General features: G+C 39.7%; 1 protein-coding gene and 1 long non-coding RNA gene across 5 annotated transcripts in view; both read left to right on the top strand.

The window, feature by feature from the left end:
* The window catches only part of ATXN10 (ataxin 10), a 114,579-nt gene extending 92,076 nt beyond the window's left edge, over nucleotides 1-22,503 (top strand). For 3 of the 4 annotated variants that reach the window (XM_061358653.1, XM_061358627.1, XM_061358662.1), the window contains one exon: nucleotides 11,514-12,335. In XM_061358653.1, the coding sequence (XP_061214637.1) occupies nucleotides 11,514-11,713 (200 nt within the window). In that variant the 3' untranslated portion in view covers nucleotides 11,714-12,335. Of the gene's footprint in view, nucleotides 1-11,513; nucleotides 12,336-21,945 lie in introns of those variants that run through there. The other variant, XM_061358644.1, reaches the window with a different exon arrangement.
* On the top strand, nucleotides 18,767-21,634 carry LOC133214047 (uncharacterized). Its single transcript, XR_009725970.1, has 2 exons — nucleotides 18,767-19,094; nucleotides 21,178-21,634. It is a non-coding gene; the product is annotated as an uncharacterized LOC133214047 (long non-coding RNA).
* Nucleotides 22,504-27,471: the final 4,968 nt, after the last annotated feature.

Here is a 27,471-nt window from a genome sequence, read left to right as displayed (position 1 = left end):
TGCTTATTTCTGTCACTATGTATCTGGGCATTTTTACAGTCTTGAAATAAGCATTGCAAGTAACCAGTATTGTTGTTACAGTAGTGTTACAGTCTGGATTCCATTCTAAGTGGAATTTTTGCAACCCGTATTGAATAAAGTGTCCTAAATGAGGTTATTTGAAGGGGGAGGATCTAGGTGCATGCACCCTGTTGAAAAGGATACAGGAGGCATTTGTGTAACCTAATCTTACTTTAAATCCCTCTTGACACTGGCTTCATGTCTAAAGAGTTGGGATAATATAACTTCTATGTCTTAACCCATTGTTTGTCTTTTCTGTGCATTGCACTCTTTGGAACAGAACTTGGTTAAAAGTGAAGAACCAAGCAAAAAACCCAACCACCTTAAGCACAGTATTTCATAGGTCTAAATTCTGACTCAAAGACTGCACTTCTGAAACGTTTATTGCAAAAAAATGTTTACTTTAAATTGAAAACAAAAATGTGAAGTTTTCTTGTGAGATGTTCTACATCTACTAGCTGTATAACTAATCCACACTGTTCCTCAAGGTCATTTTTTCTCTTGTCAAACACAGCATTCTCCTAATATGAAAAAGACTTAAGACCACAGAAAGAATGTAGTATGTAGGAGACAAAAAGATGCTCTGAGAAATGAAAGCGCTGCCTGGTTTTGCCAGAAATGACCAAAGATTAAATTTCGCGTTTGGACATTTAACAATTATTCCTGATGTTATATTTCAGGTTGCTGATTCCATAGTTTCACGATGCAATTTATTTAGTGCATCTGAAAGATGATTAAAATTCTGAAATTCAGAGTTTGGCACAAGGGGAAGTATTAATTTTCTCGAGAGTATATGAAATACTGAAGCAGATTTGCAGAGATGTAAATATGAAGTTTGTTCCTTCAGTACCTCCCTCCTCTCCAGCTCCAGTAATTGGCAGCTACCATCATTACGAAACATATGTAATGTGCAGGGTTCCTCTTCAAGCTGGAGGAAGTTCAGCAGAGCTATACAGAATGCAGGAAGGTTTTTTTAAATGTTACATTATAATGTTTCTAATCCCTTGGGAAGAGTGATCTCTGTAGGTACCAACTCATGCATGTAAAAGTGAGCAATTAAAGTTAATAACTCTGTTGCTAAATCAAATATTGTCATATTTGTCCTCTGCCCTGATCCTCTTGGTGGATTTAAATCCACGACAGGCTTGAATTCTTGACAGAAAGAGGATCTTTAGTTACCAGGAGCAGCAACAACAACAACAACAAAAAAATATAGATAATCTTTCACTGCTTTTGTAGCTCAAACAGCTTGCTTGATTTTTCTGTAGCCTTTCTTTTGAAAAATTCCCCTCTGGGCTGAGACGGAGAACCTGAAATTTGAGACCCAGAGATAATTTTTTTTATTTTTATTTTTTAATAAAGCTAGGAGTGGTTCAAAAATATTGTTCAGAATGGAATGCCTTCTATGACTGCCTTATCATATTTCAGTCTGTCTGCTTGACATTGTTTCTTGCATGCCTCCAAAAAATATTCAGATGTCATATGGCCAACATAATACCTTAATTCTGACATTATTCTGTAGCTATATTTTGGTCACTTTTGTTAAAACAATTTGTAACATCAGCTGGTGAGTGCATTGTCCTCTGCAGCTCCTTCCTGATCCTTAAATCATTTTCCCTCATTTCACCAGTTTAGACTTCCTTCTTTCTCTTTCTGAAATTGTTTCCAAAATCTACCTTTCCTCCCTCATAAAGGATATATTTGCTGTCCATTCCATTGAACTTCCTTACTTGTTCTTGCCTCTTGGTGTTCTGAGATTTCTTCAAGGAGATGCAACCATTTCCTGAAATTTTAGCAGGAAATTTGGCTAATGGCTTTTTTGCAAAACATGGGAGAAAAACCTTAGTTAGTTATGATTTAGTGGCATCTTTCAAAACATTTATTTAAACCACTGTTATTTTTGGATGCACTGGACATCATCTGGTGTCTGTGACATTGGAACGGGAGTTTCGTTTACCTTCACTGTTCTGATTATTTGTCATAATGTGACATTTGAAATTACCAAAAACAGCAGGAGTGAGAGTTAATACATAAGTTACTCAGAGACCCTGAATCAATAAAATATTCTAAACAATGTTGAAACATAAGCTGATATAGAGATCCTTGTTGAATCTGTATAATAGACGAATTTCTAGAGATTACACATAGTAAAAGACCTTCTGTCCAAATTGTGAGTAAGCTTATCTTGTCATCTACCTTAGTATGATAAATTAGAATTAGCTTGACCATATCTCAGGTATTAACTAGGCTGGGTTTTTTAGTTTAGTGTCAAATATTTGGAAGGTGTTTTTTTTTCTACTTCTGTAATTTCCGTTTTAATGCATTTTAGAAAAGCTCTTGGTTTCTCTATGTATCCATATAAATGCACATTAATATATTCCTGCGTGTAGGTGGAGATTTTTTCTTTACATGTTCAAGGACATTTAAAATTACTATGGTCTGCCTGATATTTAATCAGTTTGTGAGCACACTGCCATCCCCCTATGCTTCAGTGCGTTACATCTCAATGTTTGTGATAGGTTTTAATAGTAATTTGATACACGAGTTTCAGCTTAATGGAATTTTGCATTTTTTTCTGTAAATGGGATAAGAAGGTAAGCTGAGGCGTTTTTAACAGGTAACAGCGGTTGAAGCTTTTTCTTTTTTGATGTAACAACCTGCTAACTCACTGGTACCTCTACTAGATAACTAACAGATTTAGTAGTTATGAATTGTTAAAGTGGAATTAGTGTAATAGAAGGAACAGTAAGAATAGAATATAGTAACTGTGGAGCATTAGCTTAAGATTGATCAAGAGTGTGATCCTTTCTTTTGTAAAACCAGGTGATTTATAGTTACTCATAAATTATGGGTTTCTATTTAAAAAGTCATAATTAAAAAAGCAAATTGGCAGCCTAAGCAGCAAAAATAAATGTGTCATATTCATGGTTTTAAGCTAGTATTACAAGTCTGAGTATAGGAAAAAGTAAAATAAACTAGAGGTTATGGGTTTATTATTTTTTGTTGTTGTTAAGTTCTGTAAGTTTTGGCGTAAGAGACCTATTGATATAGCTAAACATGTACTATGGCTTTTGCAGCTTCAGAGTACTTGACCAAAATTTTGTGTTTAATACTAAGGTGTGTTGGCACTGTGCTTTTAAGTCCCACAGAGCATGAAAAGAGGCACACAGAATATGACTTAAATGTTGTTTACTTGGTAGGCATTAAAGAGTAATAGCAGTCTGAGTGTAAAATACTGTTCTGTGTTGTCTTGTGTGATCACAAGCAGTTGATGTCATCTACCTGGATTTGTGTAAAGCATTTGACACTGTCCCACATGACATTCTTGTCTCTAAATTGGAGAGACATCAATTTGATGGATGGACCACTCACTGGATAAAGAACTGGCTGGATGGCCGCACACAAAGAGTTGTGGTCAATGGCTCAATGTCCAGCTGGAGCCCTGTAATAAGTGGTGTCCCTCAGGGATTGGTGTTGGGACCGGTCTTGTTTAACATCTTTGTCGCTGGCATAAACAGTGGGATTGAGTGCGCCCTCAGCAAGTTTGCCAATGACACCAAGCTGTGTGGTTCGGTTGATACGCTGGAGGGAAGGAATGCCATCCAGGGGGAACTTGACATGCTTGTGAGGTGGGCTGATGCCAACCTCATGAAATTTAACCATGCCAAGTGCAAGGTCCTTCACCTGGGTCGGAACAATCCCAGGCACAGCTACAGGTTGGGCAGAGAAGAGATTCAGAGCAGCCCTTCGGAGAAGGACTTGGGGGTGTTGGTTGATGAGAAAATGAACATGAGCCGGCTTCAGTGTGCGCTTGCAGCCCAGAAAGCCAACTGTATCCTGGGCTGCATCAAGAGGAGCGTGACCAGCAGGTCGAAGGAGGTGATCCTGCCCCTCTACTCTGCTCTCGTGAGACATCACTTTTAGTATTGTGTATGGTTCTGGTGTCCTCAACATAAAAACGGCATGGATCTGTTGGAACAAGTCCGGAGGAGGGCCACGAGAATCATCAGGGGACTGGAGCACCTCCCATATGAAGATCGGCTGAGAAAGTTGGAGCTGTTCAGCCTGGAGAAGAGAAGGCTGCGTGGAGACCTCATAGCAGCCTTCCAGTATCTGAAGGGGGCCTATAGGGATGCTGGGGAGGGACTCTTCATTAGGGACTGTAGTGATAGGACAAGGGGTAATGGGTTAAAACTTAAACAGAGGAAGTTTAGATTGGATATAAGGAGGAAATTCTTTCCTGTTAGGGTGGTGAGGCACTGGAATAGGTTGCCCAGGGAGGTTGTGAATGCTCCATCCTTGGCAGTGTTCAAGGCCAGGTTGGAAGAGGCCTTGGGTGATATAGTTTAGAGCGAGGTGTCCCTGCCCATGGCAGGGGGGTTGGAACTTGATGATCTTAAGGTCCTTTCCAACCCTAACTATTCTATGATTCTATGATTCTACCTGTTAACCTGGAAATACAAGTGATCTGGGGAGAAGAATCCTCACTTTGCTCTAGGTAAGAAGTGTCTTATAACCCAAAATCTGAAGTGGTAAACAGCACTTTAATGAACATCGCGTACTGCTTAGCTGGATATCACTGAAGTATGTAGTTAAAAGCAGTCAGGCCTCATGAATGAATGAGCCTCAGAATTCGACTCTGGGTGTCAGAATTCGACAGTGCTGAAAATGTGTTCTGAATAAGATGGAGAGTTTGGATTCTACTTCTGGGAATATAGCTAGGAATGATAAGGCAACTGAATATTGTGAGCTGCTTTTTTTGTTTGTTTTCTTCATTTTTTCTGAATTCCTAATAGCCAGAAGGTGCTCACAACTGTGTTACACCTGTAATCAGCCGTAGAGAAAATTTTGGCAGAACTTGTTGCATAGCCCTGGTGCCTGTGCTTCAAAAGGGATGCTGAAAAATACAAATGGAGGGAATAGGTACAAGATTTACGCTAAGCTTGGAGTATCTCCCTCAGTTTCTCTTTAGTTCATGCAAAAGATGCTTTCTGAGTGCCTTGATTATGATCTGTGAATGTTGGGGTTTTGTTTCGTTTTGGGTTGGGTTTTTTTCTAAAATGAAAATTAGTGTTTGGAAACAATTCTAAACAAACGTAAAGCAGAAATAGATCACAGGCTATAATAAATGAGATATTTGCCCAGTTGAACAATTTATTTAGGGACACAGTATAATCTCCCAGTTACCATAGTACATCTTTCTGAAAAAGGCGTGGAAATATCTTGTACATGAAACAGAACTGACAGGCTTGGTTTCAAGAGTGACTGACCAGTGTCAACTGTCTTCTGTGCAGAAGTGTTGCACAAAAGAGGTTTGATCATCTGTCCTGGTCTTGAACTGTATTTGTGGGCCATTGATCCTTAAGTGAGTGAATTTTCACTTAAAAGTCACATATGCGATATAACATGCCTGTCAGTTGGTTATAGAGAAGATACCACTCCCATTTTAAGAAAACCTGTATCCCAAATGACACGCTTTAAGAAATGGATTCATCATGACATGTGATGCGTAGGATGTTCCAAGACTGATACAAGTACAGGTAGTCGGAAAGATGGTGTTTGTCTGCTAGCAGAAGAGATAGCTACTGCTATGGGAGGTTAGTGAAGGCTTGGGGAAAAAAACCCCAAAACATTCATGTGCAGTTATTTTCTGCTGTGAGCATTTCCTAATTTGTGTTGGCTGTGAATTAAGGAGAATGTTGCCTTAGTACTGAAACTAATTTAATTACTTTAAACTGAGTAGGTTTTGCACATTTGCCTGTTCTGAGATGGTATCTTTTGAGATCTTTCTCTAGCAAATCGATGTTCTTCTACAGAGTGGAATTCGAGCTTCAAACCCCTGTTCAGGTTTTGAGGAATAGGCTTTCTCTCTTTACCAGAATATTTTGCTGAAGCAGATTTTATGGGGAGTGCTTGCAGTAATCGTCAACAGCAGACCCTGACCTTCCTGTCCTAGGTAAGGAGTAGGAAAGGTCTGGCTGCAGGCATCTGATTTCATGCATGTCCAGTGAAGCTTTGCTGCCACGTAGTGGTAAAGATAGGAGCTTGTTTGGCGGTGGATGGTCCAACCCTCTTTCTGATCTCTAGGGCCAGGTGAGAGTTACATGTAGTAGACATGAACCTCTGCATTGTGTTCCCCAGTGTTAGAAGTCTTACCTCTAGAAAGTGTGACCACTAATAAATGCCTCCTCCAGCATCCGGTGGTGCCTCCACCTGGGAGGCTTTTAAGTTAGATGAGTTGTGCTCTGTATGCTCTGCAAGAGCCAGGTCAGTCTGGAAAAGAAATTACATTCCTGGATGACACAGCACTGCCTGTTTCTAGCTTTAAAATCCAGAATCATGTGACTGCAATCATAAGTGATACTAACTGCTATGGAATAAATAAAAATAAAGGCAACTGAAATATTTTAGATGTTTTTATTCTACCTTCCAGGCAGAGTCTTTTAAGTTTCTATACGCTGAATTCCTGAGGTTTTCTCATGCTCATAATTTAATATCAGGTATAAATAGAGTCCAAACTATTAATTGTAAAAATACTAATTAAATTCTTTAAGTAAATCAATTAAGATAAAATCTTTAATTCTTTACATTTTCTGTGATTACTTTTTTGGGGTAATGTCTTAGGCGCAAGTAAATGTTATTTTTAAAAATGTAAAGAAGTTGTAAGGAGTTTATATCATCTTATATAGCTTCTTGGACTTCATAAAACTACTAAAAGCTCCAACAGGAAGAAACGTGTAACTTTGTTAGCAATTTGGCTGACTCTGAGGGACAAAGTTCCTGACTGTCTAATACGTGTGTTCAGTCAGAGCACATTGATCCAAACTGTCTAGAGACCTCTTTTAATGGTGAGAAGAATTATCTTCAAGTTGCTGTGACACAAAAGTACTTGAAAAGACTAAAAGAACTGACGGGGAAATGTTTTATGTCTTTTCAGTGTGGTCCGGTCAGGTCTGTAAGTGAAAGTGATTCTTCTAACGTGTCACTTCAGTATTTCATTCGTGTTTACAGAAGTTTTAGCGATAATTGGATTACTTGTTGAAGACCAGGAAGAAATATAATTAGCTTGAATAGTATTTTCATAATCTCTGGTTTTTAGCCCTGTAGACCTGTTCCAGAAAAGTGCTGAGAGAAGTTGGGTGGCTTTCACTGTTGCATAAACAGCCCATTTGACTGGGATTGCAATTCTTGTGGGTTGTCCATCTTTATAAGATTTTGTACCTCTTCCTATATTTGTTTAAAATGTACTTAAAAATTTATATAGTCAAAAATCTGATTTAAATGAGGTAATGGAATTGGGCAAAGAATATTCTCTTTTTCTCATTAGGCCAAATGATTCTTAAGGAAGAAAGTTTCCTAAGTAATCATTTAAGTATTGAAAATTAACTGTAATGCAGGTAATGGTCTAACTAAAAGAAAATAATTACCTACATTATGTAAGGAATCAAACTCTCCACCAAAGATGTTATATTTAGAAATTCTTTAGTATTAATAACCATTAAGGGGACTTAAGGAAACATGTATGTTTCATTCTCCTTGTCACCCCTCTTCAGTATCCTCTATTAATTATAATACTTAACATTTGAAACTTAATTACTTTTTTTTTTAAGCAACATACTTTCCAGGTTACTTATGCATTGCTGCATTTCTACCTTTCATCTAGAATCAAAATTGTTTTATAGAACAGTTCATAAGAGACCTGGTGACTGCAATAGCCAATGGCCAGTAGCATTTAGCCCAAAATGGACCTCCCAATATGAGAATAAAAAGCTGGAATTTTCTCTTTGGGAAATAGTTTTAAGTCCTCCTTTCCAGTAATGCATCACAATAGGATATTGGTTAGTGATTCCTGACAGTATGCGGTTGTATTTTCACACACCATTAAACTTACAAAACAGTCACTCTGCTGCTGCAAGCACTAGCTCTAGGAAACTTGTAGCAGAATCCATATGAAGAAAAATGAGAGAACTGTTAAAACTTCCCTTCGCAGTCTGTGGCAGAATTTCCACAGGGTTTAGTGGCATGTCTTCATGGCTTATGTAGGTGCCAGTAAAATATTTCATCCTTTAGGGCAGATTGGTAGCACATTTTCCCTGCCTCTCTTCTTTTCTCCCTGTATTCCTCTCCCTCCCCCCACTCCCCCCGACAATTAAAGTTACAACCCACAAGAGTTTAGATGATAAATTTTAAATCACTGTATGTAGATCTTACATCAGTGTGGAACACAGAGCAAGTTGGTTCAGTTTTGTTATTGTTTGTGTAAGTCAAAGTAACATAGGAATCCCATAGCATACAGTACTGAAGCATTTTGAAAAGTTGCTATAAACATGTGCAAGTGTTTGCTTTCATTCCCTAAACACAGGTAGTCTGGCAATGAAGCTCCTGCAAAATAAAATGAATTTTTTTTCTTTCTTTTATATGCCCTCTGCACTGTGACAGAAAGATTGTAATCTTTACTTGTCTATAATACTAATTGATTTGAGAGTGTAATACGTCCTGTTGGAAACATCTACACAAGTCTGTGCAATCAGATCGTCTGTGCAATCAGATCATCTGTGCTTGCTGCATTTCTTTTATGCAGTTTCACAACAAACAGGCTCATGCTCTTATTTGTAGTAACTATGGAAACTTTAGAAGCTCTCTTTCTAAAGCTGAGCATACAATAAAGTGCTTAAAGTGTTGGTAGGATTAGAGACTGTAGAATATTTTTAATTTTCTCTCTGTGTCTCTATCCTTGGAGAGGAGCAAGAGGGTAATGTGAATATTAGCTGGGGACTAGCTTTAATCTCTGCTGACACTTAAGTCTGTCTAGGTCTGCACACAGCCATCCAAAGGTCTTAGCCTCACACAGCATGTGAACAAGGGAAATCATGCATATTCATGACTGAATTTACAATGGAAAACCTACGTACAGAAAAGAGTTTTTGAATGAGTGAAAATGTTATTGAAACCATTTTGCAGCTTCAGCTACAGTAGTCAATAATGATAAATGCCATAATGATGATAGAGTTTATAAGATAATGGGGATGTCTTAGATATTATGTAAGCATGAATGGATATGATAATAGCAAAACATCATTTGCTGTGGGGTTTAGCAGTGGTTTTGTATTGAAGGACATAAAGATGATGGTAAAAGGATTATTCCCAAGGCTAATACACACAAAAAATACTTTGAGTACTTTTTTTTTTTCTGTGTGGCACTTTGCATGATTGAGAACTGTCACTCTTTGAAAATTCCTTTTATTTTTTTAGGAGGTTTTCTTTTATGCAAGTGCTGTATTTTATACAGAGCTGTATTTCAGGAACAGAACAAGAGAAGTCGTGCCTCATTGCAGGAGCAGAGCCAGGGAGGGTGGTAGCATGTTTCTCACAGTCCACTGGGAGAACTTCATGTTACTTTTTGGCACTTGTGAAATGCCTTAAATCAGACCTCAGACCTGTTTAGGTATCAGCTTTGTTCCTCTGCATTCATCAGCTTGTGTGTTTCACTATTCTGACATTTATTCTCACCATTGGAGGTGCTGAGTGAGATCCTGCTCATAAGCAGTCTTATTTCTTTGATATTTTATTGTTGTTTTATGTACTTCAAATATAATCTTCAGTGGAAGTACTTGTTTTATGTAACTTAAATGAAGGAGGTGTGCAGCGTGTTTCCTGTCAAAATCTGAAGAACTGCCAAAAAAAGAAAAAAAAAGCCCTATAGTTGTTACTGCTTTGCCAATTTTTTATTTTCCATTCTGGGCTGCTTGAATGTGAAAATAAACTGCTGTTAAAAGGCAGGGGGCTGTTTCACTGATTCACGCCAATGCAGGGTTGCTCCTTAACCGTGTATGTCTCCTGTGAAGTTTGTCCAAGCTACTCTTCATCTAAACTACACTCTCTGTTGAGGATTCCTTGTGTGCTTTTCACTTCAGTCTCTATTCTCTTTCAGCACCTAAGCAGCACTGTGCTTAGGTATGCATTTTTTTTAATTTTTTTTTTTCTTTGTCTCCTGTGCACCCAGTTTACTGATTCCCCTCTCTTAAAATATAAGCTTGTGAAGGCAGGATCTGGTCTTACATTAAGAAAGCTGCTTCTGCTACTTGCTGTTGCTTACCTACATTGCCTCATGCATCCCACAAGCCAGCATGGAAGGCTGCCTCTGCTGAGAGTGTCTAAGCCTAAGGGGTAGTTGAAGGTAGCAGTAAGATAGACACAGCTGTCAGAGCAGGGTGCACAGAGAAAATGGCAAAACTGCTGCTGTAAGAATGTGCATGCAGTGGTACTAAATTGTCCAAATGCTGTCATGATAGATTGCATAAGAAAGTCCAGTTCCTGTATTTTATTGTTTTGGCTGAAGTTCCTGTCTTCCACAACTCAGGATTTTTCCCCTCCAGTCACCCCCTGGCAAATGCCAGTAAGAAGACAATCTTATCTCTGTGCTTAGACACTGTCCAACCCAAAAGACGTCAAGGAGATGAGTAAATTATGCATATTCTTCTACTGGATGTGAAGCTACATGTAGTAAATAATTGGTGCCCTGCAGGCAAATCACTTTTGTGTGATTCAGAATGGCTTGCCTCCCATATGGGTAACTTGGGAAAGATTATATCATAACATAGCTTTTCAGCTGCAGAATTGGGACTAACATCCCTGACACTTCATAAAATGAACACTGTAGTTCACTTGGAAGATGCCTGACTGATAATCCTGGGAATTTAAATCCTTTGTCTATGGCCCTGACATGTGCTTCAATCCTGGCCTCAAGGGACCACCGTAGAAGGTGAAGGAGTTGTAGCTTGTGCCCATTTTAAACATGAGCAGGAGCTACCTGCTGGTGATCTTAGTGTCTCTTCTGTTGGTGAGTTTGTAAAGGCACTCAGGCACAAAGAAATTAGTTTTGATATCATTAGAAGTTAAGTATTTTTAAGTGTCTCCCACATTATTTGTGGTATTTTCAGTTGTTACCCTGTGCAAGAGGTGTTTCTCTTTTCCTATATTTCTCCAGCTTTTACAGAGAAAATAACAAGTTGTCTTTCTTGTACCTGATTTACAGCTCACCTTGTTTGCCAGTCCTTGGAAGTGTAGTGTTGAAGTGTTCCGATCCTAGCAACAGTGACTTTTTTTTTTAATCTCACTAGGAAGATCATTGGAACATTTCAATTAACTGTAATTTTGGTTTAAAATAATATGTCCTTTTAATTCCTTCATTTGTGTTTTGTTTCTATTTTAATTCAAGATAAAACTTAGTAAAATTGCCTGAAGTTAATGGACATACCTCATTTAGACTTAAATTACCTCATATGCAGGTATTTGCAGGCCCAGAGTCACTGCCTGTAAATGCCTTTTTCAAACCCTTGTTTTCTGCTGTTTTTCTGGGTTCGAGGAATGGGAGAGGGTGGGAGAATGCAGTAATAAATTAAAATAAGCATTGTTTCACTTTTAAGTAAATGATCCTTAACTTTGTCCAACAGTTCTGAACCCATGGGCAGTATACGCTATCCGAAATCTCACTGAACAGAATGAGAGAAACCAAGAGCTTATTGCACAGATGGAGGAGAAGGGGCTGGCAGACAATTCTGCCCTTGAGAGTATGGGCTTAGAGATAGAGAAACGAGATGACAAATTAATTTTGAGATCTGCCAGGAAGAAGCCTTCAATAAGAAAAAATTAAGACCAGTCAAATCATTAAAAGTAGATTTCTGTTTAAAAATACTTTCCCCTGCTCAGGCAATAAGGATTTCTTCAGTTTTAGTTCCGGTCTGCTGGAACTGTTACATTCATAGTCAGAAAAGCTGCCAAATGGTACTTCTGCCTCACTGTTGTAAACAAAAGGACACCTACACATTTTCTGAATACCCCGATAAATTAATGTATGGAAAAAGATCTTTTTTTTCAGATGGTTGAAATTTCATTACTTTCTTGTTCCATTAGTAGAAATGCGTGCACTAGTGAGTCGTTAAAATTTCCATTGCTGAATCTGGAGATTACTATCATTAAAAACTCAGGAAAGAAATAAGTGCTTTCCAGTCTGCCTTCTCCATGTAAAAGATCTGTGCTGAGTCAGGGCTGAACAATGAAAGTTACTTGTTTTCAGTCATGGTGCTTAAGTATCTCTTCTTACATAAGGTTTGGTGGAACATTGGATGTACATAAATATTTAGCGAATTAAAGATAACATGTCTTCTGTGTATTTAAATAACTAGTAAATTGTCTTTTCTACCTTGTTACTTTTCAGTCTTCATGACAAGTATATTAAAAACAAAGCTGAAGCTGTTGTGGCAACAGATGCTACATTCCTTTGCACTGGGGCATGTCTCTGTTTTGGAGACTTGGGTGTTTGTTTGAATTTTATTTGTTCCTTTGGATGGTAAGTCAGCCCACTTTCCTTTTATTTTGCACTTCTCATGGGTTTTCTGAACTCTGGCAGACTGCTGAAGAGGTAGTTTCTCACTGTGATTAATTCTAGCAGTTTCTTTTCACCCCTCTGCCTTTCCAAAACATTGACAAAACTCATTTCCAGTTAATTAATTCAAGAGAGGCAGAAGAATGGAAGGCCCTGCCTCTTCATTTTGGGTACCCTCCTATATTGTTGTAGGACCCTGCCACTGTGGAATGTGGCATGAATGAGATGGGGGGAGAAAGGGGGTGAAGGGGGGGGGGGGGGGGCAGTTAACTCTATGTGTGCCATAGCCAAGAAGTGTAATCCTGCATGCATAAGCAAAAGAAGAATTATAGCTAAATATCACTAGCACTTGTGTATCAGTGCATCATTTGTTTGTCTTCAGTTGTATCTAACGAGAAGGTCCCAGAAAAATTAAATTGTCCAGGTTGTTGTCATCTTTTAGTCCTATTTTTAAATCAAAAAGCAAGTTTATGTCCTAAAACTACATGTAGATGTAACAGACATTCAGCCATGTGCATCAGTCTTTGCTCCTCCAATTCATTTTTTGATCTAAAAATGACAAAAAAAAACACATGGCGCTTTTAACTATGAGAAATACATAGTCATACTTAAAATGGGTAGTTAGTGTAGCCGGAATACTAAGATCTTTTCAAGTTAACTATAAGTGTCTGCTGACATTCAGCCATGTGCATCAGTCTTTGCTCCTCCAATTCATTTTTTGATCTAAAAATGACAAAAAAAACCACATGGCGCTTTTAACTATGAGAAATACATAGTCATACTTAAAATGGGTAGTTAGTGTAGCCGGAATACTAAGATCTTTTCAAGTTAACTATAAGTGTCTGCTGAGCTGACCAGGTGGGACTATGGAATTGACCTAGTGGGATTTTAGTAACCTGCTGGTTTTAAAGGCAGTGATATGAAACTGCTGTCTTTAGACCTTTATTAAGTAAAAGATGTATATAAAGCAATATTGGCAAAAGGAACGGAAACTGTAACTTTTATTGCTTTTGGTGACTTGTTATTTTAAAAACAAATGGGAGAAGAGCATTAGTTGCTTATATTCGTATTTATTCTTTGCCAAAAGAAAGTGCTTTATTTGCTTTTTGAAAAATAAATTGACAGGACATTTCAGTGGATGTTAAAATCTTGTGTTTCAAGTGCTGGTTTAAAAAGTAACTTCTTATACAGGTAGGTGCTTTTTGCTAGCTGAATGGAAAAGTGTATATGGGTTTGGTTCTTCTTGAGCACATGGTCTATCACTTTGTGGTTTCTCAGTGATTTCCATAAGCCTTAATTTTTGTGTTTAGGCCAGGATTCATTTAGCAGTTTAATTACTATGTCACATTAGAGTTACAGCTGGTTTTGTTTCAGTTATTTAATCTTTTTCTCCATAACGGAAAAATCATACTTATAGCACCCAAATGGCAAAAAAAAAAAAAAAAAACAACAACAACAAAACAACTTTGCTCTTTAGAAAAAAATACTCACAGGTCTTCATCATTCAACTTTAAAAGGAAAGGATTAAACTTTTTGCTGATGGAGCATCAAGTATAATAGCACCTAGAAGTAAAGTGGAATATTTTCCAGGTGAGTAATTACAAAACTTCAGTGTTTTTTATTTTAGCACCGCTACTTAGCAAATTCATGTTACACAATTTAGGAACATGAGGAAAAAGAACCCATAATTATTCTGAAAAGAAAATTAACTTTCTGTGTAAGGAAAACATGCAAAGAATTTCCTCTTATCTAGGGTAATAAAGAGTTAAAATCCTGGTCACAAAGGAAATCCAGAAGGAACTTTGGTTGTGGAAAAAGCAGTAGGAGTCCTTTTTTCCTTTTAAGCAGTTGGGAAAAGACAGTGTTTGGCTTTTTTTAACTTGATGGTTGTATACCCACCAGTGGGATACACACAAACCCATAAATATAAGCCAAATGATAATAAACACAGATAAATAAAAGGGTTTTGTGTGTTTCAGTACATAGTGGAGTAATAGTTGTGTTTTCTAAATGGGAAATGTAGGGCTTTCACATTGGAGAACATGCTGATTACTGTATTGTGAGTGGCTGGCTTTTGATTTTCCTAGATGGATTAATTCTCAGAACACAACAGCTTCCCTGTCCTCCCCCAGTGGAGTCCCAGTCTCCAATAGGCTTGTTTTATATGCTGAGGGATTAATACAGCACAGCAATCAGTCATAAAAAGCAAGCTTTATTGAGTTTGTAAAGGGGCAGAACAGTCAGATCAAGCCTTGTGACCATCTTATTGCTTTCGAGTGCTTTCAAACAATAGTGATCAAATCTTTTTTTTTTTTTAGGTCTGGTTTTTTTTTTATAAAAAAGGGAATAGAGAGTTGTTTTTTCATCATAAGTGGATAGATTTTTAAAGAGCATTCTTGCAAGTTGTGAGAAATAAGCTTAATTGCCTGCAAAGAACTAAACTTTCACTGCTTCTATTAAAGTTTGTTTTGCGTAAAGCACTTGTAAAATACATTTTTAAGCACAACCAACAAAAAATAAAATCGGAGGCAGTTAATGCCTTTGTCACAACCTTTAAATAGCAGTTGGCATTGTCTTTTGAGGTTAGTATGAGTGTTTACGTAGTGAGAATCCCAAAAAACACTAATTTATTTGCAAATAAAAAAACCACTAAAAATGTGTGGCTGCACCGAAAATTACTTTAAATTTTGCTATCTAGCCTTAACTATATAATTGGATTATGTTGACAGAGAATTTGCTGTTGTCATATGGTACTCTTAAGTAGACTTCTATGATTATATGCCATTTCTATTATTCTATGTGACCAAAAAGAAGAGAGAGACTCCCTTTTTACAAGGGTTATATAGAAAAGGCAAGGGGTAATGGTCACATGTTCCTTCTGGGAAGATTCCAACTGGACACGAGGAAAATTTTTCACAATGAGAAAAATCCACTGTGAGAATGATATTAGCAGGGAAGTGGTGGACTCTGTAGTGTTGGACACTTTGAAGATTCAGCTGGGCAGGGTGCTGGGACATCTAGTCTAGGTCATGCTTAGTCTAGAAAGGTAGGACTAGATGAGCCTTGGGGTACCTTCCAACCTGGGATTCTATGATTCCGAGGCTTCCTTGTGAGATACATGCCTCTGGGGTCCGAAGCTAGGGAGCGATGGAGTTCCTCCACTGCTGTCCAAGGTTCTGACCAGACTGCCCATTGCCCTGCAGAGGAGAGCTCTGCAAACTGCCTGTATCCTTCCCGAGGAAAGCAGCCCCAAGGCTTTATCACTGTCCTAATTTCCTTTAGAGCTTCTCTGCAGTGTGTTGAGGCCACAGCTGGGTAATAACATGCATGCTGCTGATGACATGTACTTGAAGACAAATACTTCTTGCTGTGTTACATGTGGAAGATATTTAGGTCTTTGTTGTTTATAGCCAGACCTGTTAGCAGTGTCTCTGTTTAGAGTTAAATGATGCTTTCCATGTTAAGATCTGATTCCAGTTGCTTATAGCTTGGCCAAATTATAACCATTCAAGTGGAGAAATTTTCCATGCGGCTTTAGGTTTAATTGGTTTCTTCACAGGAACTTTCCCTCTCAGTGATTTCTGATAAGATCCAGTTATTTATGAGGATGAGAAGATGACAGTGGTTTCGTATATGCTATCCCTAAAATAATTATTTTAAAGACTATTCCGAATATAAATGAGGGTTATGCATTTTCCTCTGTCATAATTCAGCCCAAATTTGGCCAGATTGTAAGATCTGGAAATCCTTAGTTTATACATTGTAAGTAGAGGCTTGTGAGAGCTGAGCTGCTAAATTTGCTTTTGCAGTGTCTTTGTTCCACTCATGAATCGAGTGCCTGAGCATGGCGTTTTCAGCAGCTACTGCACTTCACTAATGTGGTGCTGGCAAAAGAAATCAAGAACTGAGAGATTCTCTGCACATCTCACTGGCTGCTGTTGGTGTCCATCTAACATGGAGTTAGGAGCTGCATGGACTGGAGAAGATAGCAATAAATAAAACTGGATTTCAGAGGGTGAGAGAGGGAATGGCTTAAGTCTGAGAGAGGACTACTGGAAGATGGGCAATGTGTTATCAGTCTGTTTGTAAAACAAATGAGAGAGCATAATTATTTTGCAGCATTCCTAATGGACTCTGACAGTTGTAGAACTTTACTGTCCAAAAGTTATCCTTTAGGAAGAGCCAGACAGTAAAGCATCCTTGAGTTTGATAAGGCAATTAAAGCAACAGGGCCAATTCTGTCAGAAAATACAAAATAATTAGAATATTTAAATGAAAATCAGAAAATATGTAAATAAATCAGAATTCTAATTTTTCATGTTTTCATAGGAAAAAGCAGTTGTAGGTAAAGAAAGAGTCCAGAGCATTTAAAATTAACCTCATCCTCTTTTTGCTGCATGACATCTCACCTCAGTGAGATGTTACACAGAAGCACAGCTAATGCCTCACCAGTATTGGTGTAGAGGCATCACTGGAGTACCTCCCCTATGAAGACAGGCTGAGAAATTTGGGGCAGTTCAGCCTGGAAAAGAGAAACTGTGTGGAGGCCTCATAGCAGCCTTCCTGTATCGGAAGGGGACCTGCAAAGATGCTGGGGAGAGGGACTCTGCATCAGGGACTGCAGCAATAAGACAAGGGGTGATGGGTTCAATCTAAAGCGGGAAGATCAGGGTAAATATAAGGGAGAAGTTCTTTATTTTGAGGGTGATGAGGCACTGAAACAGATTTTCCAAAGAAGTGGTAAATGTTCTGTCCCTGGTGGTGCTCACAGCCAGGTTGGACAGAGCCTTGGCTGACATGGTCTAGGGTGAGGTGTCCCTGCCCATGGCAGGGGGGTTGGAACTGGATGATCTTAAGCTCCTTTCCAACCCAAACCATTCTGTGATTCTATAAGATGAACTTGTACTTGGTCTCATTGGTACTTCAGGTGACTTCCATAAAACATTTATGCTAAACTTGAAAGTTTCCTACCAGTTTTGAGTACAAGCAAACATCAGTTTAGAGACACAATGGCACAAAAGAAAAAAAAAAAAAAAGGAATTTCTGTTTGAATTTTCACTTTGTCATTCAAAAACTATTTCAACCTGTCTGTCCACTTGTGGAGTTGGTATGCAATGCCTTTAGTTTTGGTGGGGTGTTTTGTAATAATTCAAGAGTTCTCAGTATCTTAGCACTTTTTGTTGAACACTGCTGACTGTGTTCATAATCAGTATTTGTTATAAGATGAACAGCCCCATCTCTACTTTGGTTTTTGTGTTGTTTTTTTTTTTGTAGTGGTGTTCTAAGAGATTTTCTTCTCTTGGGGTTTTGAAAATGTGATGAAAGCACAAAAGCTATGCTGCCTCAAGGAAGTCTCAAAACTACATCTGAAATGTGTGAACTGAACAGGCCTCTCAACAGTGGTGTTAACTCTAAAATCATAAGCATGGTAAATGTTAATGATACCTATTCTACTGTTGACCTGTTTTTCAGAAATGCATACCTATGTTGTATTCACAGCACAACAATAAGAAAAACAATATGGATTATGTAATTTATCTCAATTTATCAAGTCCTAACAATTTATCAAGTCTTAACTCTGGGTATAGAGGTGATTCAGCTGTTTGGGGTTCAAACCTGTGGTTACTAAAACTTATTATAATCATAGAATCATGAACTGTTTAGGTTGGAAAAGACCTTTAAAATCATTGAGTCCAACCGTTAACACCAGGGCTGCCAAGTCCCCCACTAAACCATGTCACTAAGTCTCACATCTACAAATTTTTAACTGTTTCCAGGGATGGTGATTCCACCACTGCCCTGGGCAGCCTGTTCCAATGCCTGAGCACCCTCTCTGTAAATAAATGTTTCCTAATATTCAGTCCAAAGCTCCCCTGCTGCAGCTTGAGGCTGTTACCTCTTATCCTGTAACTTGTTACTTGAGAGAAGAGACTGACCCCACTTCACTACAACCTCCTTTCAGGCAGTAGGAGAGAGTAATAAGATCCCCCCTGAGCCTTCTCTTTTCCAGACTAAACAACCCCAGTTCCCCCAGCTGTTCCTCATCACACCTGTGCTCCAGACCTTTCACCAGCTTTGTTGCCCATCTCTAGACCCACTCCAGTACCTCAATGTCTCTCTTGTAGTGAGGGGCCCAGAACTGAACACAGGATTCAAGAAGCAGCTTCACTGGTATCCAGTACAGGGGGATGGTCACTCCTAAAGTCTTCTCTGTGAGCTATTTAATGAATGCTTATAAAAGCATTTTCTTGGATTTTCATGATAAATCCTGTATATACAGCTTTAAAAAAACAACTTTGAGAAATTGGTTTAACGTTACGCATTAGCATGTGATGTGTTGACACATTTCACACAAAACAGATCGTAAAACTGGTGTGTGGGCTTTTGTAAGATAAACTGCTTATGGGCAAATTGGGGAATAATGAGGAAGTCAGTGTTCATGCAAAGGACTTTCTTTTGGCTAATTAGTTATAAAATCCACAGCTTGTCTATTTAAGTGGTTATGTGATTATCTCTTCTCAGTAATTTCTGAAAATATTTTGTTACTGGAAATGCCAGGACTTGATACTGAATTTGGGTACAGGAATACCTAGGAAGAACAGTGGGAAGAATGATAAGAACCTATCATGTTCTGTGTGGAATGCCTGGAGTTATAGAATAGTTAGGGTTGGAAAGGACCTTAAGATCATCTAGTTCAAACCCCCTTGCCATGGGCAGGGACATCTCACCCTAGACCATGTCACCCAAGGCTCTGTCCAGCCTGGCCTTGAACACTGCCAGGGATGGAGTATTCACAACTTCCCTGAGCAACCGATTTCAGTGCCTCACCACCCTCACAGTAAAGAACTTCTTCCTTATATCCAATCTAAACTTCCCCTGTTTAAGTTTTAACCCATTAACCCTGTCCTATCACTACAGTCCCTTTTGAATAGCCCCTCCTCAGCATCCCTATACCCCCCCCTTCAGGTACTGGAAGGCTGCTATGAGGTCTCCACGCAGCCTTCTCTTCTCCAGGCTGCACAGCCCCAACTTTCTCAGCCTGTCTTCATACAACAGGTGCTACAGTCCCCTGATCATCCTCGTGGCCCTCCTCCAGACTTGTTCCAACAGTTCCATGTCCTTTTTATGTTGAGGACACCAGAACTGTACACAATACTCCAGGTGACGTCTCACGAGAGCAGAGTCGAGGGGCAGGATCACCTCCTTCGACCTGCTGGTCACACTCCTTTTGATGCAGCCCAGGATACAGTTGGCTTTCTGGGCTGCGAGCGCACACTGAAGCCAGCTCATGTTAAGTTTCTCATCGACCAACACCCCGAAGTCCTTCTCTGCAGGGCTGCTCTGAATCTCTTCTCTGCCCAACCTGTAGCTGTGCCTGGGATTGCTCCGACCCAGATGTAGGACCTTGCACTTGCCATGGTTAAACTTCATGAGGTTGGCATCAGCCCACCTCACAAGCGTGTCAAGGTCCCTCTGGATGGCATTCCTTCCCTCCAGCGTATCAACCGAACCACACAGCTTGGTGTCATTGGCAAACTTGCTGAGGGCGCACTCAATCCCACTGTCCATGTCAGTGACGAAGATGTTAAACAAGACCGGTCCCAACACCGATCCCTGAGGGACACCACTCATTACTGGTCTCCAGCCAGACATTGAGCCATTGTCCACAACTCTTTGCATGCAGCCATCCAGCCAGTTCTCTATCCTCTGAGTGGTCCATCTATCAAATTGTTGTCTCTCCAATTTAGAGACAGGGATGTCATGTGGGACAGTGTTGAATGCTTTGCACAAATCCAGGTAGAAAACATCAACTGCTCTACCTCTGTCCATCAGTTCTGTAGCCCCATCATAAAAGGCCACCAAATCGGTCAGGCAGGATTTTCCCTTAGTGAATCCATGCTGGCTGTCACCAAGCACCTTGTTGATTTTCATGTGCCTTAGCATGCCTTCCAGGAGAATCTACTCCAATATTTTGCCAGGCACAGAGGTGAGACTGACTGGTTTGTAATTCCCCAGGTCATCCATTTTTCCCTTCTTGAAAATGGGGGTTATATTTCCCTTTTTCCAGTCATCGGGACCTTCACCTGACTGCCATGATTTTTCAAATATGATGGACAATGGCTTAGTAACTTCATTTGCCAGCTCTTTCAGGACCCATGGATGGATTTAATCAGGACCCATGGACTTGTGCACGTTCAGATTTTTAAGATGGTCTCGAACCATATCCTCTCCTACAGTGGGCCCAAGGTCTCCATTCTCACAGTCCCTGCATCTGCCCTCCAAAACTTGGGTGGTGCGGTCAGAGCCTTCACCAGTGAAGACTGAGGCAAAGAAGTCATTCAGAACCTCAGCCTTCTCCACATCCAGGGTAGCCAGTTCTCCTGATAGCTTCCGGGAAGGGCTTAAATTGTCCCTAGTCTGTCTTTTATTTGCTATGTACCTATAGAATCCCTTCCTGTTGTCTTTCACATACCTAGTCAAGTTTAATTCTAACTGGGCACGTCCTTCTAGTTGGGATGCAACACTCCCGAGCCTGTAGTAAGTGATCCTTGAATATCATCCAACAGTCTTGGGCCTGCCTGCCCTCTAGGGCTGTATCTCATGGAACCTTACTAAGCAGGCTCCTGAAGAGGCCAAAGTCTGCCCTCTTGAAGTCCAGGGCAGTGAGCTTGCTGCACGCTCTTCTCACTGTCCTGAGAATCTTGAATTTGACCACCTCATGATTGCATGAGTTGTGGTCTCACGTTGCAAGATCAGTATCTTGAAGTGGGCTTTGCAATGTTTTCTATTTTTGTGGGGTTATGGGTTTATTTTTCTGGTGGGTGGCAGAAGAAGAATCAAATTGCTTCAGGTTACCTATTTGTTGAGTGTAGATGTAGTTGCCTACATTTGCTGCATAACTAGGACTAGAAATATGGATCTAAACAGTCTAAGTTGCCGAGTTGTGTTAGCTTTTTTTTAAATTATTATTATTATTTGAAGGCAGGCTTTGGAGATCAAAGCCCTTTGGTGATAAACCATTAAAATAATCATGTTGTCCCAGACAGAGAATGTAGAGCAGGTGATACTTCTGTTCCTTAACCCCCTTTTTACTGTGCACCACATGTTTCTTCTGCAATTATAGATTGATCCTTCTTTTGATTGAAGATGAGGTTCAGTAGGCTGATTATATGAACAAGACCAAAGAAATAGATGCAGTATTACTTGTCTATTAATAAATGGGAGAGTGTTGGGCTAATAATATTGATTAAAAGAAACATACAGCTGTCTTGTATTACCCCATGTTCCCCTTCTAACTCCTGCGGCAGCCCTCCTGTTCTGCTTCATATAGGCCCATCATGATAGATTCTGCCAGAAGTGTTAGTGTTAGTTTGTAACAAGACAGAGGCTCTGCATCAAAGCCAGCCTCCCAGCCTTGCTTAAGATAAAAGGTTTAAACCTGTCTTCTTTGTGAATACGTGCATTCCTCCTGCCTGTGGTTTCCCTCAATTCAATGTAAGATTTGTTTTCTCAGAATGATTTGAGAAGTCTTGGCGAAAATGTCAACAAAACGACTCCATAAGGGAATAATGAATGGAAATGCCTAGCTTCTTCTGCGGGGAAAAAGCAAAAATATCTTTACTGACTTAATACCTGTGAGGAGTCTCATCCTTAATGTCAAGCCTTCTCAGCTGAGCCAACAGATGTGAGTGTGTCACTTTTACCACTCACTGAGTGCAGAGTGCATTCATAACATTGTTACAGATCACCAAAGGATTTTACTAATAGTGTCATTGGAATTACAGCACATTCTTTGTCATTCTGAACGTTTGTGTATCATCCAAGTTTTTGCAGGGTTGCTTCACTCTCTGTTCCTTGCCTTGTAATCACTTTGTTACAGTTGTTCGTTACTGCATTTAGACAGACTTTGGCACCTACTCTCTACTCTCAACCGCTTTCTGGGCCAATATTAAACATTATTTAGCAAACAAATTATTAGAATAATTACATATTATTTAATAAACAAGGTTTTTTAGCCACATATTTTATAAAGTGCTGAAATAAATATTTCCAGTCTTTGGCCAAAGCCCACATCTATTTAATGATGCCAAGATGTGTTTGAAGAGTGTCCTCCTCAATTCTGTGTATTTACCATTGTTAGCGCTTTATTCTAACTTGCAGCCATCCATGGTGAGCCTGCAGTCCATGGGTTAAAGTGTATTTTGATATTAGAACAAGCTTTCATTATGTTTTTTTCTCTTTTCTCCCCTTTCCCCCTCTTCCCCACAATTTGGAACTTTAAGCTTTTTAGTTAAGCTATTATGGTGGCCGTAAACAGGTGCGTGCTTTACAGAGGGTCTCATTCTGTGGTTTCCACTGGCATCCCTGGCCTTCTGAACTCCCCTTTGCTACCTCCTTCCCCCTCAATAATTTTTTATGAATGATAGCTTTTCAACACCCTGGGAACAGCTTGTTGGGAAAAACACTCTTCATGGGGTGCAGTCAGATCCTACACATTTCTTCAAGGGAATTTTATGAAAGGAATGGTACTGTGTTGCAGGTATGACGTATGCGTGGAGCCCCCCTCCCCGCTCGCTCCCTACCCCCTGCCTCTATGATTCACTGTGATAAATCTGCTTTTTAATAATGCCAGTGGGCTCTCTCACCACAGGTGCTTCTCAATTAAAATCCACTTTGTTTAAAAACTGGAGGCTTGTTTAACTGAGCCCCTGGTGAGAGTTGTCAGATCTCAGGATAGGTGACAAAAATAGATTAGTGACCCTCTGGAGCTGCATTCAAAATACCATATCCTGGGGTAGCAAAGGGCAGTGTCACTCTTAAAACAAATCTGCAAGTTTGAGAAGCCCTGGGTGGAATCCCTGTGAGTCGTCATTTTCAGCATGGGGATTTTCTTAATCCATCTTTTAGCATTTTGTTTTGTTCCTGCTACCCCCCACCCTCTAATACTTTCCCCTTCTTTCTACTGTTGATTTGGCTGTTTAGAAAATACAAAGGTAAAAGGAGTATTTTCCCTTTTCCCAACAACAGTCTCTTTCTTTAGTATTCTAATGATATTTGCAAGAAATTAATTGGAATGGCAAAGGGGAGGGAGGGCTTTTATATATTTTTAAAAAGAAAAAAAAAAAGCTCAGAGTTTTAGAATCCTATGTTTTTACCTTTTCTTTCCTTTATTTTCTTTTAAATAGAAGGGAAAATTTACTTTGGGGTGATCTGATCTTTTCCCTGCCCTCTTAGACGTGTATTTTTAGCATTTTGAACACATGTAATGTCCTCAGATATTGCTTACCAAAGCACTTCGAAATAACTATAGAGGGTAGATGGGATGACTCAGGGGACTGGTAATTGAATATGGAGCCTTTTCACCTCGAAGTCACTAGTTTGAATCTAACCCAAGTTGCTAGCGACCTAGTGGTTACCCTCAGATGGCTGTTTAGTGGCCTGTCTGAAGTGAGTTGGTGGTCTCAGTCCAGCTTTTCGCAAACAGCTGTCCACATCACAGAAACCACCGTCACAGTTAGTACTAATTAGCAGCCTTGTTGGCAGTATCGGTAAGTGAGGCGAAGGACTGAATTAGCCATCGAGTTGTCTTCTGCTGTTAGAGGTGGTCTCTCTGAAACAGGGCCAAGGCACCCTGCTCTCCGACTCTTGCAGCGGCAGCTGGGTTTTAACACTGTCTGGGTTGTGTGTGCGTGCGGATTTTCTCCCTCTGAGGAGATGGCAACTTTTCCTGCTTCCACAAGATCAGGCTGTGAGCCATGTCCCCATTCTGCTTTGGTTTTGCTTTGCCCTCTGCAGCTTATTGATTCCTGGGTTCAGGGGCATTTTGGTACCTGACTGTTGGACTTTCCCACACATCCTGCATCAGTCGGATTAGTCCCCTAACCTTTCTGCTAAATCTACTGCAATTAAGACTCTTCACATTTCAGTCCACACCAGTGGTAACCCTATCATACTACAGGCAGTCAGTCCTCTTTGTAAAGTGTTTTACATTTATCTCTGCAATAAATGTTGTTATTTTCTGAAGCTAACACAAAATTTAGTTATTTTGAAAGTGTGAGCATAAAATAGGTAATTCTGAGCTTTTAAAACACCTTAGAGCTGAAGAACCTTGCAATAAATATCTTTTATTTGGGGAGTTTTAGAATATAAACCTTGTGTACTCTGAATGGTGCATTGATGATTTCCAAAACCCACAGAGGATCCCTCTGCTGGTAGTAAGAATTTGAATCGATGCATAAGTGTATCTGTGATAATCCATTTGCAAGATCATGAACATTTTCACATGTGTAAACCAAGTTGAAGTAAACATGGTTTACAACATTTCAAGCTGTAGGCATTTCTGTCTGAAAATGGGGAATTCAGTATGCATACTCCAGATTCCATTCAGAGGAACAATAGTAAACAATTCTAACCAAAATACAGTGGTTTTCCTCCCAAGTACTACACTGAGCCCCACAGAAACTTATTTCTGATCCCCCCCTCCAACTTTTAATATTAACAATGGTTTCTGCAAAAATAAACGTTCCCTCAAAGTATTGGCAGCCCAAACACAAAAGCCAAAACTTGAAGATAACAATAGTGACCTTCTGAGTTTGTTTTTTTCTCTAACTTAAGAAAAATTGCTGAAGTGAGAGCACAAATAGAAACTACATAAATTTTTAAGCTTTTGGTTCCTGATATTGGTAAAAGGTGAGCAAGAATCTGTAATAGCAGATTCACCTGTTGCTTTCAGAGGAGGAGGATATGGTTGCAGCTTTTGGAGTCTGTGGTTTGGGTCACCTCATGCTGCACACTAGTTAGGCTGACTACCATTTCAGCATTTCTAGTCATGCACTGATAGATGATTACCTCAGACTTCACTGGGACTGAGTGCATTTTATGTGTGTTTCTGATATATGGTTTATTTTTAGCCAGCAGGAGGATATAAGGAATCAGGGAATGGCACAGCTGGAGGCAAAGGGAAGCCTAGCTCAGCCTAGCTTGGAGCTCTCTCCTACATCTTGGACAAATTCAGGAAGTAAACTCTTTTATGCTGATTCGAGGTGTCTACAAGGAGCACCCCATGCTGGCTGGTGTCTTGAGCAGTCCAGAAAAAGAGGCAAAAACTGTTCCTGTTTACAAGTTGGAAAAAGCGAATTAAGTTTTAAAAGCTTTGCCTTAGTAGTGAAAGAGATGTATACTCAGGAGCTGACAGTGGTTGAGCATTCCCTCTGTAAAGCTCAGGCAGGAAGGAGGACTGTACACAATACTGTCCTGAAAATGTGTCTTCAAATAAGTCTTCATGGTAGAAGTACTGGAAGTCCAAAGGAGATGGAGTCTTCTAAATAATGATGGTTTTATGGAGGAGGTCACGCTCTCCTCTCACGGAGGAAGGAGATGGAAAGAACTGTTGTGGAAACAGTTGGCAAGGTCAGTCTGTCTTGTTGTCACAAGAGTGGCAGGAAGGAGGCTTCCAAACAAACCCAAGCCCCAGGAGTGAGGCAATCACCGTTTCTTCCTGCTCACATCAAATTCTTGTTCAAGGCATTTCCAAATAAGGGTTAGGAACTGAGCGCTGCAACCGCAAGATGACAGTGCAATGCTGTTAAAACCAAGACTCCTTTTTCCTTCTACTTAAAATAATCTATGTCCAGCCATGAATCAAAGCTCCTCTTTAACCTGCCATGCTCTAAAATAGACTGACAGAAACATACACAAATCCTCCTGAAAAAATAAATGATGAAAAAAGCTTTAGCTGGCAATTCCAGAGTAAGAATGATTAGCAAGTTGCACTGTTGAGTTAACATGGTTTTAATCATGTGCTGCTTGTTAATCTCAAGGGGAAAAATGCCACAATGTGTCTCTTGTGTGAGCAAAAGGAACACAAAAATCACATGGCAAAGTAATTTTTGCATAATGGTATCAGTAAAATCAAATAAACAAAAAAGAGAACAATATTCCTGGCCAATGTGAGTTAACCTGAGATCAGTGGAGCTTTACTAATCTAAGCCAGCAAAAGGACTATCTTGTCACCCAGACCCTTGAAGTCCTCCCCTTTAGCTTGCCAATGTTAGAGCAGCAAAGAGCCATGGGATAGTTGTGAGATGCATCGCTACAGTAAAAGCAAACCAATATGGTACTGATGGAAAGAGAGAGCAATTTTAGCATTTAAGGTTAGGGCAGTGGTGACAGGGTGAGAGCAGCTTTGAGTTTGCCAGTACTTGAGCCTGCTTTCACTTTGTTTGAACTTTTAAATATTCAGGAACCCTTCCAGTGATGCTTTGATTTCAAAAGCTATCTGGTGGCCAACGTGTCCAAACCCAGCAATTAAACCAATAAATTTAGAGCCCAGTCTTTAAAAGTTCTGATCTTCAAACGCTGCCACCAGTGCATTATTCATGGATTTGTTTTTTTCCTTTGATATCTCTCTATGGTGTGATCTATATAGCAGAAAAGAACCCACATCTGTCTGTTTACACCACCCTGGAAATTCCTGTGGGCAACCAAAAAAGTCAACCACAAATAACTGCTGGGCTACCAACAAACATAGTATCTGGAGTGCCTCCACCCACCTGCCATTGGGCAGATTTCTAAATCTTATTTGAAAATGTGAAAAATCAGATTGTGTTGGAAGGGGGATATAGAGGGGGAGCTGGGGAAAGGACTAGTTCGAAAAACTAACCTGAAATCAGCAGAACAACTATGGGATTTCTGGGGGAGTAGGTTACATATGGGCCCTGAGCATCACATCATGACATAGTGCTTCTCATTGAATCAGATCATTTGACTCACTGTGGGATTCAGGGTTGAACCTTTTAGTGCTAAGGGTATGCAGGTGGTTCTGAGCTGCATCTTGGGGAAAGATGGACAGAAAACATCCCATAAACCATTTTGAAAATTCAGGAAAAATTCTGCAATGGGGCACTGGGATAGGCTTTAAATTCCAGTTTTGCCCTAGCTAGTGGGGGCTGTCTGGTCATTCTCACTTTATCTGCAGGGTCTTTTTACATGGTTATGGGCATTGATGGAGAGAGTTAAAATTTCCA

This window comes from Neopsephotus bourkii, unplaced genomic scaffold (assembly GCF_033783945.1).
Source record: "Neopsephotus bourkii isolate Nb327-2 ecotype Australia unplaced genomic scaffold, CSIRO-AGI_Nbou_v1 NB_107, whole genome shotgun sequence".
Classification (NCBI taxonomy): Eukaryota; Metazoa; Chordata; class Aves; order Psittaciformes; family Psittacidae; genus Neopsephotus; species Neopsephotus bourkii.
The sequence above is the reverse complement of the archived record's forward strand: the minus strand, read 5'-3'. Positions and strand labels throughout refer to the sequence as shown.